Source organism: Phalacrocorax aristotelis, chromosome 7 (assembly GCF_949628215.1).
Source record: "Phalacrocorax aristotelis chromosome 7, bGulAri2.1, whole genome shotgun sequence".
Taxonomy (NCBI): domain Eukaryota; kingdom Metazoa; phylum Chordata; class Aves; order Suliformes; family Phalacrocoracidae; genus Phalacrocorax; species Phalacrocorax aristotelis.
The window spans coordinates 40356018-40368396 of record NC_134282.1 but is presented as its reverse complement, the minus strand read 5'-3'; the positions used below and the strand labels follow the sequence as shown (position 1 = coordinate 40368396).

At 42.7% G+C, this 12379-nt stretch overlaps 1 protein-coding gene across 4 annotated transcripts in view; it reads right to left on the bottom strand.

Moving 5' to 3' along the window:
* Positions 1–10500: 10500 nt before the first annotated feature.
* The window catches only part of NEDD4 (NEDD4 E3 ubiquitin protein ligase), a 59681-nt gene continuing 57802 nt past the window's right edge, over positions 10501–12379 (bottom strand). For 3 of the 4 annotated variants that reach the window (XM_075100307.1, XM_075100308.1, XM_075100309.1), the window contains one exon: positions 10501–12367. In XM_075100307.1, coding sequence (XP_074956408.1) covers positions 12265–12367 — 103 coding nt within the window. In that variant the 3' untranslated portion in view covers positions 10501–12264. The remainder of the gene's footprint in view (positions 12368–12379) is intronic. The other variant, XM_075100310.1, reaches the window with a different exon arrangement.

The window sequence follows — 12379 nt, the reverse complement described above, 5'->3', positions numbered from 1 at the left end:
TGAATCAGCAAGGAGAGAGAGGGACTTTCCAAAGGTGAATGAAGTGTCATGACCATGGTGTTTATACACTTCGTCTGAAGTGTTACCAACATCTTTGGACAGGGTACTAATAAGCAGGACTCTTCCCTAGGATGAAACGTAGCAGCCTCAGGAAAAGGTAAGAAGCTGAAAATTCACCTGTAACTGGAGCTTCCCATGGTGAACTCTTTATGAGATCTCTGCAGCCACAAGCCCAGGGTGGAAAATGTGGTTTCTTTCCAGGTTAGAATAAGATTTTTCTGGTGTTAGACCATTTACATTTCTTTCAGCTTAAACCAGAAATAGTTTAGTTTGGTCTGTATTCGGTTTTGCACTAAGCAATCTGGCTCTACCTGAGAAAGAGAATATCATCACATTAGCTCTCTCATCCTTGTGGTCTGGGAAAAACCATCACAGCAGTACAGATGGTGTTTGGCATGGCCACAGACTGCCCGAGCTAGGTGCCCACATGCTGCTGCATCCCACCTGACCCAACAAGCTCAGAGATGGGAAAGTGGCTTTGTCCACATGATCCATTTCCCAGTTTGGCTTTGCATGGTTCGCTCTAACACTGCAACATTGTGGGTCGGAAATGGATAGCAATGAGCATCCATAGGTGGGAAAGAGTAGAGGTGTGGAGAGAGCTGCTTACACCAGTTTAAGTGTCCCCATTGCCACATGGGCAATCACAACACTATCCTCAATTAGCTGCAGCCTAAAAGAGGCAGTAGTAGCATCCTGAAGCTCAAATCTATTTTCAAACCAACACATAATCATCATCCCAGTCCCCCCACTGCTCCCAGCCCCACAGGCTCAACCCTTCCCTGCTACTAGTGCCAGGTCCCAGCTCATTCTCTGTCAGCAGGTCACCACAGGAGCTGATGGGTGTCACTGCTGGTGTGAGGAAGGGTGTAACCATAGGCACCCAGGGCAGAGGAGAGGGTACAATCACCATGGGCAGCTTAGCACAGCCAAGGCGGTATTGGAGCTGCAGTCATTTTTCAGGGCAGTCTGAGAGCAGTGGTAATTGCTGCAGCCCTATTAACTGCAGGGGAATTACGGCAATTTGCACCAGCTCAGCTCTGCCTTCAGCCAGTGGAGTCCTCAAAACCTGGCTAACAGGCTGCCACGTAGCTGCACTCCCAGCAGGGTGTCATTAACCCTTCTTCTCAGAGAAGACCCTTTTTTCTTTACAGCTGTTGCTCTGAGTGTTTTTGATCTGGTGTCACTGTAGGAATGTTTAGACACTTTCTCTCATGCCAAACTCTTAACCCAATTACAACTGTATTCACAGATTTACAATATGTTAAGCTAACTCTATGAAGACCCACCATAAAAATTTTTACTTTTGGCACATTTGGTCACTTAGTGGACTCTTGCTTCATTCTGGACCTGTGTACAGTTACCATCTCAGTTGCATTCTCAGAGGAGATTCATTCCTTCCACAAGCAGATGGGCAAACACACCTTGAGCTGAGCCTTCAGGATGCTAATGAACTTTCTCTCCAGGTAGCCTTCCTGTACAGGAAAAGCATACTTCCCTGACAAAGGGATTTTAACACAGATCTCATCTGGTTATAAACAAACACCAAAGTGGAAAGAGTACAATTATTTGCCACACTAGCATTTTTGTTGTTTTGCTTTGTTTTTTCCTTCCAGCCACCTTCCACAATAGTGCTTCACTGGCCCCAATCGGTGGGTGCACCTCGGCTGGGTTCTTTCACAATGCCCTGGGGGCAGCCTCCAGATATTTTTTCCCCACCCCTGAAGGCTCATCACACCAGAATGAAAAATTTCAGCAGGAGAAAGAGGACACCCCAACATCCTCCCCTGCTGCTGGAGGTAAGTTCAGGCAGTTTGGAGGAATAACCTCACAGGGACCTGGCAAAGTACATTTCCTCACTTTCCCATGCTTGTTCGCTGCTGCTGGAACACGTAGAAAATACTTAAGTAATTTTGGTCAGTCACTCGGCTGTTTCCTAGATGCAAGCCATCAGGTCTTCTTGGTACTTTTAACAAACCACACAGCTATGGCTACAGAAAGAGAGAGTACACACCTGAGGGCATACCTGATCCCAGATACACTCTTTCCCTTACACACAGTGTAAAGCTCTTGTGGTGTGGAGTTTGGGTTTACTGCAGCTCCATGCTCTCTCTTCTAGCCCTCATGCCAGAGCTGATGCTCCTCTGCCTGCAGTGAGCTCCTCTGGACACCTAACCTGCCAGAAAACTCTCCCTTTATTTTTCAATAGAGCTTGTTTTCTCCTGGTTTATCTCCCTAACCCAGCTTTTTGTAGTGTAAAATGAATGGTGAAACACCATGGGCTGCAACATGCAGCTGAAGATATCGCAATATCTCAGGACAGCTCAGATCAGCCAAACCACTGTGAATGTTTCCCAGGCCAGGGCAGCCTCCATGCCTCTGCAGTGCCATCTTGGGCTCTCACACAAGGTGCTGAGCACCATTTACATCCTTTGAGCTCAGGGGTGCTCAGTACTCCTGGGAAGTAAGCCCTTGATGCTCGGCTGGCTTGGGACCAAAGTGACAGCAGATGGGCAGCTGCAGCTGGAATCTGCACACTGAAACACATGGAATAACTTCATTAAGGGTTTATGCATATGTGGAAATCACAGTGAGGAAGCAGGAACAGCCAGCAGGTGGAGAAGAGCTGCCCCATAAACTACATTTGCAATGTATGTATTTTTAATTGGCTCAGTACAGTCCCCTCTCTCAACCCTTTCCCCAGTAAAAAAAAAAACAAACCACAAAATCCCAGAAACACTGCAGTACCATACCCTGTTATTCAAAGTGTTAATACACTGGGTCGATACAATAAGTATCAGACCAATAATAACTGAACAGAAAGAAAATATCTCCAAGGTTACCACTTTCTATGTTTGAACCTACAAAGGAATCTCTCAAACCTTCCAGACAGAGGCAGCTTTTTGTTAGTGCCTTTCTTGCTTATCATGACGACCCACTGTTCTGCAGCTATTTGTTTAGCAACAGGCATGAAATATGGTCTCCTTTCATCCCTGTATTACTTACCCTCATTCTGCTGTTACAACAGGAAATATGCAAATCATTTCTGCCTCTTTTCCTCTATATGCTTGCAATCAAGAAACAATTACTTGAAATAAAATAAATTAAAAACAAGGAAAGTTAGAGGCTGACTAGCAGTTGTACGTACTGCTGAATATACCATGCTACAGATACTATTTATTTTTGCTGTGAAAGATTGCAGCCCTTTCATTTGTCTTTGCATTCTCAGCTTGTTAACAATGCAGTCTCTCCTTTTTTCTACAATTTATCCCAAGGAACTATTAAAAAGACGGATTGGAGGAGGCTTCCTGCTGCTCTTGTCCCATTTCATCTCACAGAGACATAAGGAATTGTTGGTTAGGGAAAGGCCACTTGGCCAAAGCAGCCTCTGCCCCACAGGTTTATCTCCTCTCTGCCAGCACAGCTCCCTCCAGCAAAACTTCCCTGTCACAGGAGAGCGATCGTCTTTCAGGAGTGTGAAGATAAACAGATTTGAAGTCTTCAAGGCGTGTTCCCGGCGACTCCTCCCCTTCACATGCACACAGGCTCATCCTGCAAATGCCCCCACACAAAACACAGCTTTGGGGATGGATACAGAGATGTTTGAAGGGCCACACAAAGCTGTGACTTACACCAGAACGGCTTTACCAAGAATTCGGGCTGAACTGCTAAAGGCAACACCCTGGTGCAAGGAGCGAGCCAAGGCAGGGCAAACTGAGGGGAACCAAAAGCTGGGCAGCACACAGGTGATTTGTTTTGATGCTGAAATTACTGCCTCCATTAGTTGCAGTGGCTGGGATTTTATCTCAGCCAGGCTGCATGAGTCACTTGGGTGCCCACAGGGATTTCTCGTTTTTTTAGAGGCTCTGGAAGAGCTGTCTGCCCAGTGCTGGACAGGAGCTGAAGGCAGGAGTCATTGCAAGATCACAGGGCCCTGCACAGCCCAGGGGACTGAGGGGAAACAGAGCAGCCCACCCCAATTCCTCTTCCTCCTGCATTGTTACTAACCTGGCTCAGGTCTCTGTTGGGTCCCTGCCCAGATGCAGCAGGGCAGGAGGAGGAGATCAGAGGCTCTGCTGGCAGCACATCCACAAGCACCCTCAGTTTGCCAGGTGCAATTCAGTGCTTTGCAACTTGCAGTGCCTACATTGGTTTGGCATAAGAGCTTGCATGGCCAAGCAAGGAATCAGATCAGAGAACTGATCCTGATGGAAATAACTTGGGGGGAGAAATACAAGTATGTTTTTGCTGGAGTCGTGTCCCTGGTTGTGTTTAGGATGTGGCATACACAGATGTGCCTGCATAGTGCATCAACTTCACCTCGTTTTTATTTTTAAAAGATCATAGACATTTATATAAGTGACAATTTGATCTTAGAATGGTTTACAGTCAGACTTTGAATTCTCAGTGTGTAGAATAGTAAAAATGAATCATTTTGAAAAAAGGCATAATTTTTAGCTACATGTTAATAGAGCTCAACTATATTATTTTTCCCTTGGATGAAGCACCACTGCTTATGTTTTGATAGCTAACTTCTAACTCCACTAAGAGAAAAGCAGTTGTAACATTCTGATAAAGCACAGAGAATTATTTTTTATTAACCTGTGAAGTAATTATTCTGTGAGTCTTCAGCACAGGATATATATAATTGCTTAATACTTTTTACACAGCATGCCTATAATTATTGGACTGAGATCCAACATATGAATGAACAGCTTCTCAGTCCCTTGGTTTTTGATCCATTTCTGTAAGCCTACATAGAAAGGAAGGCATTTGTTTAAAACTCTGCATTACAGCAAGCAATGGTGCATGAACAACTAATTAGGAATAAATCTATTAAGGATGGACAACTAATTGCTGGGCAGCAATTCATAGAAGGAGGGGGATGGGACACACACCTCATAACTCCAACAAACTCTTTCTGCACTCCATTTATTATATAATGTATCATGACTAGAAAAAAAAAGGGTTACAGCTATTCGAAGTAAAGAAAATATATTCACAGAAACCACAGCTTCAGCTAGAGAATAATTTCGAAGCTCTTCTATATAGCAACCTCCCAGAAACTCTATTACCTGGGCAAAAGAAGAAAGCAGGTTTTCAGGACAAAGGGATGGCATGGCATGGCGAGGGTAACCTCTATTAAAGTGGCATGGTTTGTCATAACTGACAGCCCACTGAAGAAAGTTATCAGTAGTTAAGGGCCTGACCCTGCATTCCTTAAGTAGAAAAAAATCCCTTTGAAGTCAATGAAGCATCTTGCTCAGATAACTATATCAGGATTTGGCAATTAACGAAAACTTCTAATTTCTTAGGTAGATTATAAAAGGTTTTCCCTGAAAAACAACTATAACATTACTTACAAGAACTCCTCAGCAGTGTGGGTTTGTTTCCGGGAACTCTTGCAGCACAATAACTGTTTCTCACTAACTAGGAATCTCCCAAAGTCAGAACCACATTGTTTTTTATTTGCATTGATCTGCCTTAAGTGTTCTCCAGCTGATGTCTAGTTGAAGGTTTTGACAGCTTTGCATTCAAAAGGTCAGTAAGCAGTCCTCAGGGCAATTTGATTTAAACCTTTAGCATTTTGCTTACTCCCAAGCAGCAGTGCATAGTAGACATGTGTGTTCACAGCCTGCGAAAGGTCATACTTCCCAGTCTTCAAAACAAAATCTGAGTCAGAAATATTTCAGCTTGCAGAAAATATCAGAAAAGCTATCACACAGTCAAGCTATCACACAATTATGAAAACATTTTCCATTAAATTAAACTCAAAAGGGCTTAAGAAAAATAAATTGTGATGTATGTTTTTAGACTGTGGTGTATTTCAACAGGAAGTTTTACATTCTGTCACATTTCGGAAGGCTGACTTATCTTTCTTTCCTCAAAAGGCATGCTCACTCACTTAATATCTGTTTGGGTTTTCCAAGCCGCTTCACCTCCCCCTTTCCTGAAATCCCAAGCCTCTGTCTGGGATGAAAACCTGAAACTGACAATGCAGAATTTGTTTGAAGTCTCATTAAGCAAGAAACCTCAAATTAAGGACAGCTCAGCAAAACAAAATATTTTTCTGCAGAGTCAGGTGGATGTAAACCAAGCATTACATGGAAGTTGTCCCTCATTATCCCCTTTGTGAGCTGTTTGTATTCTGATTAGCATGCTAATGATACACGTTCCACATAGAAAAAGCAATTAAGTCTCCACTTCAAAGAAAAATTATTTAGTATAAGAGTACCAAAGCTTGTTCTTGCACTGCCTACTGATTTTGTGATGATGCAGAACAATAGGGCAGCTGTTAAAATCATAATTCCCATTTGTAACAACAGAAGATGGTAGGTATTGGTTGCCTTTTAAATGTACAGACGTTTCAATAAGGTGCTTCTGTGGCACCAGAAGCACGGATTCCTGGTGGTAGTGGTCTAACTGCAGATAAATAAGTGAGCTTCTCTCAGTTCACATCAAAAGAACTGCACGTTGATTCCTTTAAAGAAATTGTTCATTAAAAACAGGAGATATTAAAATAAACACACTGTTTTTTTAAAGCAGAATCTCAAAGAAAATAATTTGATAAAACCCTATGTGAAGAACCCAAGTACCACGACAAACTAATTAATGAGAAACAGAAAGGAAAGCACAAATGAACAGGCAGCATGAAGAATGACAGACAGAAGAGCCTGGTCTCCCAACAATCAACATTCTTTTTACTAATTTCTTGTGTGGTCAAATTGAAAACAGTATTAAAACTACACATCATCAGTTTTAATTACTTCATATGTCTTTTAGCATGTTATCATTGCTATTATGGAATTCCCACTCTTGGGAATTGGTAAGAGCATCATGTATTTGCTAAGTAACATTGAAGTTGCACTTAAAAAGGTACACCAGGAAAAAAAAAAGGAAATTTGTGCTGATGCAGGACACATTTTGCATTGACAGTATGCCAGAGGTATCTGTGGATTTCAATGCGACACATGCAGATTTTTGTAAAGACAACATCAATTAGTGAAACAGTACCAAACTGTGCTATGGATTTACAGATCAAATCAAATGCCAAGGCACTAGCTAGCTTGCAAAGTAAGTTTATGTATGGAACAATGAGATCAAGGAGGGAAAAATAGGATAGAGAAGGAAAATGAGTAGCCTATGCTCATACATTTTGCCTAGGCTTGATGTGCAAGTACTCAACTGTCTCCAGTAAAAAATAATCTAATATGCTGCAGGTGTGACCTATTAAGTGATTAAAAATAATTGAAGTCATGTGTTATTTGAGCAGCATAAGTGAAGCCTCAGTGGCACTTAAAAGAAATTATTGTTTTAGCTTCCTACCAACTCACAGCTCTGCCTCATGATGCAACAAGAATGCTCAAGAATCACCCATACCACCCTGAGAAGTGAAAGATTAGATAGAAATAATGCCCAGCCTAAAAATCTGTCAGTTGAGAAAAATGAATTTTGCAGAAAAAAAAGTATAGCTTCCACTGCCCCAGACCTCCAAGTTATTGTTGAATGCTTCTTGTTCATACCTAAAGCCTCATTTCTGTAACATTAGGCTGCAAAGCATTTCCACATACATGATAACCTTTGGAGTAAATGAGAAAATTTAGAGAAAAACAATTTCAGACCAAAACCCTTTAAGTCAATACAAATTAAATTATTGACAGTGATTGAAAAATCTAAGAAAACCTCACTCACAGGAGTCTAAACAGACCTTTTTATTATAAACAGTTAATGCTGCAAGCTTTCAGTGATGTTGATCTATATACTCTACCTTTTTTAGGCTAAATGAATTCACTTTGACAGCATCATATTTATTTATTCGATAAAACCATTCTCTACGTAATGGTCGAATAAAAGCCACCACCATCCATATTAAACGTGAAACAGTCCAACTTCACCAAAAAAGTTACAGCCCTGAGACGTCCCAGAGGTTCCCTGCTGCCCCTGGACGATCCAGCCGCACCTCGTAAGAAGCCTGCTGCAGAGATCACATCCCTATACTCCCCGTTGGGCCGCAGTCGAGGGCAGGCTCCTCGCGCGGCACACCCGGGACCGCAATGTCACCCGTGGGCGGCGAGTGAGCAGCGCCCGGCGCCCCCTGGCGGCCGTCTCCGGCGCTCGCAGCGGAGTGCGCGCTGAGGGGAGCCACCGGTACCGCGCCGAAAGACCCGAGATTCGGTAGCGGGCAGGTTCGGTACCGGACAGATCCGCGGTGGTACTTTACAGGTTCTGTTCAAGCCTGTTTGAATCGGCATTTAGCTGCAGAAGTCATAACCAAGGGTAGGGAACCGTTTTGCTTACGGCGCTCCAGCTTTGGGGCAGCCCAGAAAACTGCTACCAAAAACACATGTGAAGTTTCAGTGCAGTGTTTTTAAAGCTGAGAAAAGTGAAACTGTTCTTGTTGCAGCCATCTTCTCCCTCATGTTATAGCCCAGTCCCTGCTCTAGAATTAGCATCTTATTCAAGTCTCCCCTTAAAGGATTGTTTTTGCAGGGCTGGTTATAAAGCATACATATGTGAAGAAACTATCTCTTACCAAACGTCAACCCTATACACTCTTTTTTTCCAATAGATTGGTACATTTAGCTCTTATGTACCTGGGAAATTTTTCTGCCTTACCCCTCATCTGGCACTGCTGGCTGCTAAGAGTCATGAAATTAAAGTGTAACAGCCAAGGAAGCAGCTGTTACATTTGCCTCTGTTAACGCCACAGAAATGGTCTGCAGCTGGTACAGAGAGCCAAACTAGGAAAAGTGCTCCTGGCAAAAAGAACAGGCAAGTGTTCATAGTAGCACCATTGGAGTTGCCCCCCAGAATCTAAGTGTATATGTTTCAGCAAATACAGTGGTGTGATGTGCAGAAAATACAAGTACACAGGGATGCGCAGCAGATCCAGGACAGCACCACCCTGGGTGGCCAAGCTAGCACCCTTATTTAGCTGTTCATGACTTCCTCCAGAAACCTCCCAGACTGCCTCCTGTCGCACTTCCCTTCTCGCAGATGTCAGGGCATTTAGTGTCCTGTAAGAGCCAGGGTTTTCAATTTCAGGATTCCTTGAGATGCTTCAAGACCACTCTGCCCACTTCCTCACGACACACAGGTGGCCTAGGACAAGTCCTCACCAATATGTTTCCTATTCTGGTGTCTCCTCTCACCCAGACCCACAAAGCCTATCACCCCTTCCACAGATCTCCATCTGAGTGGCTCCAGCTGTATAAGCCATGTCATTTGTTCCTCCTGGTCTTCCCCTGGCTGCCTGTGAGTTCAGGCACACAAAGTGGGCCCCCTTCAGCCTGTGACATCCTCCACAAGGGCTGCGTCGCTCCCATCACCCTGCCCCAGTACTTAGCACCACTGACCTCTCTTCTCTTACTTAACCACAAGCTGTAATCACCATTCCTCAACAAATCTAGTTTAAAGCCCACAGGAGGGATCCCTGCACTCTGTCACCCACTATTTCTCAGTGCGAGTACTTGATTCAGGCCCATCTGGTTCTGAATGCTTCCCTTAATGCAACTTGTTCCTTTCTTTGTCTACTACAGCACCATAGCAATTTTGTAAATTCATACCCAAGGGTGGGGAAAAAAGCCTTTCTTCTGATGCCAGAAGTCACAAGGTTTCAGCTTTACCCATCTTGGAAATCTCCATCCACCACCTGCCCTAGTAGGGCCTCCAGCTGCCCCTTCTTACTCCCACTGCATGGTTTGGTCTTTTGTATCTACAAGGTCTCTGTGAAGACCCTTATGACCTCTTGCTGTTCATCTTCCCCGATACTGCAAGCCTGCTCACTTCTCCTGTGGCTCTCTCATGGGGCAACTCAGTGCCTTGCCCACAGCAGAGCTCCTGCAGGCAAGGCCAGCCCTGCCCTGGATCAGGGGAGAGGCAACAGGCACTCCCTGCAGCCTGAGACCTGCCAGCAGCATCCTTCTCCAGCAGCTTCCCCACACACACCAGGCCTGCTTCTGGCACTGGGGACCAAGCCCTGCAGTGCATCCCCATCACTGCTAGGTAGGCCATTCTGCCTAGAGCAGAGTTTCAGGGCCCCTTTTGCACCCCTGCCACACTCACCACTTAAGTCTGTCGGCTACGCCTGCTGACCAGCTGAGAAGGGTGGTTCTGCAGCAGGAGCAGGGAGCCTGACCCTCCCTCAGCAGCAGCCAGCTGGCATTTCTGTGGGGCCTCCACCTTTGCCTGTCTGCCATGTAGTGTTTTGAGGCTGGCCATACAATGAAGGCTCAGAACCACGTAGAGCTTTTATAAAAAATGATATTAATTTTTCAAAGACTGCACGTCTTGGGAGCAGAATCCTAGGAAACAGTGCTGCTGCATCTCAACACCTAAACAAAAGTAACAGCATATTGTGGTGGAACTGCTGCCCTGGTCTACCTAGGAGTACTAAAATTCCTGAATTCTTGCTACTAAATTGCACTTCAAAGAACTGAGTCACAACTTATTAGAATAAACTTTTATTTACTGTTCTCAGGATCCTTATTTTATACTTTAAAGTATGCAACAAAATCTGCTACATTCAAACCTATACAAATTTACTGATATATCATTAATGTTTTACAAAACTGCATATAGAATTGGGAAATTTGTATAAGTTACCTATATTTACATGTAATATTCTCAGCACTAGTGACCTAGTCAAAGAATAAAACAAAGTGGGATTTTAAATATCCCGTAAGACCTGGTACATTTGTTACATAATTTACATACCTTTATAGAGAGGTGTGCTACACTTCCTTCTTGCATATTTATGAAGACTGTGACTAAACAGAAATTTGCTGGCCAAAGCTAGGTACTGTCATTTCCTCAGATCATATTGGTAATAAAAATGTTAAAGTTAGAGCAAGCCAGATATGTAAACCAATTTTTTCTTTCAGAACCAACTTCACTAATCATTTTAACCAGCACTTGCTCAAAAAAAGCGTTAAAATCAATACAAAAAATACCCACATTTACAAAAGAAATAAAACTAATATTTATATGACAAGTTGATCTACAATAAATTGCACATTGTTGGTTATGACTTTGGTTATACTTTATTAACAAATTTGGTTTCTAGACTAACAGTGGAGAGAAAAAATATAAAAATGCAGCTATAGAAACTAGCATAATCTGTAAACATATTACAGAACCAAATTCTGCACCTGGTTATACGTGCATAACCTCCACGCCGTTCAGAGAAGTTCGCATATACCAGACTGCTGAATTTGGCCCAGAAAACCCTGTAAACATGTTCTTTATTGTTATGTAGTGCAACAATGCAAGAATGGATAATAAAGGCCTCTAACTACCAGTAACTGAGTGATATCCATACAAATTTCACTTTAAGATTAATTTGTTGCAAAAGGCTGAATTGAAAATATTACCCATCGTTGAACTACAAATTTATCAAAAAACTGATGAACACTCAATAAACCAATGACAGTATACAATATATAAGATTGTATATAATTTCTCCTTACAACTCAGAATTATGCTGCTTGTCCGTTTTATATAAAAATCCTGGGTTTGTTACACTGTTTTAACAAAACCAAGTTAGAAACAGAAATCTAACAAATAAAATGCGTCAGCAAGTCAATGTTCTGCAAACTGATGGCTGGTAATGCAAACAAACGTTTCCAACATCTTACCTAGTATGCTGAATTATAAGGTGCTTTGGGCAGATCTGTAGCAAACAGCCTGAAGCAGCACGTTATGATAATGCATTACATGAAGTCTGTTGGTTCTGGGGTTGGGTAGTTTGGTTGTGTTTTTTTGGGGGGTGGGGTGGGGTTTGGGGGGTTGTTTGTTTGTTTTTTAAGAACAGTTTAACCATTTCAGTTGTTCCTCCTAGAGCAGCCATACAAATTTACACCTCTGTGAAGATTTCTTCACATTTTCACTTCAGTAGTTTACTGCAGGACAGTCTGTCAAATACTGTAGAAGAGGCAACTGCTTAAAAGCATTTTAGTTTTTTACTTACTTGGCACTGGCCCATCCAATGTATATATTGGTGTTGTGAGCGAAGTACAGAAAACTGGAAATGGCAAAATACATTTTCAAAAGTTAGTGAATTCTTAATACTTATTTTACAAGTTATACTATTGAGGTTCAATAGCCATGTGACTAAATACAATGGTAGTCCCTGGAAAATTCAAATTTGTCTGTAAACCCTTAAAATGAAATTGCAGCACTGGACCAATATAATTTATGTCTGTGTCAATCAACCCCATCAAAACCCTGAGTATTTTCAATTGCTAGAAGAAGTTTATCCCATAAATCTTCAAATGAGTCATATGGAGGCAAATCCAAGCGATTAAAGCTGAAAAATAGA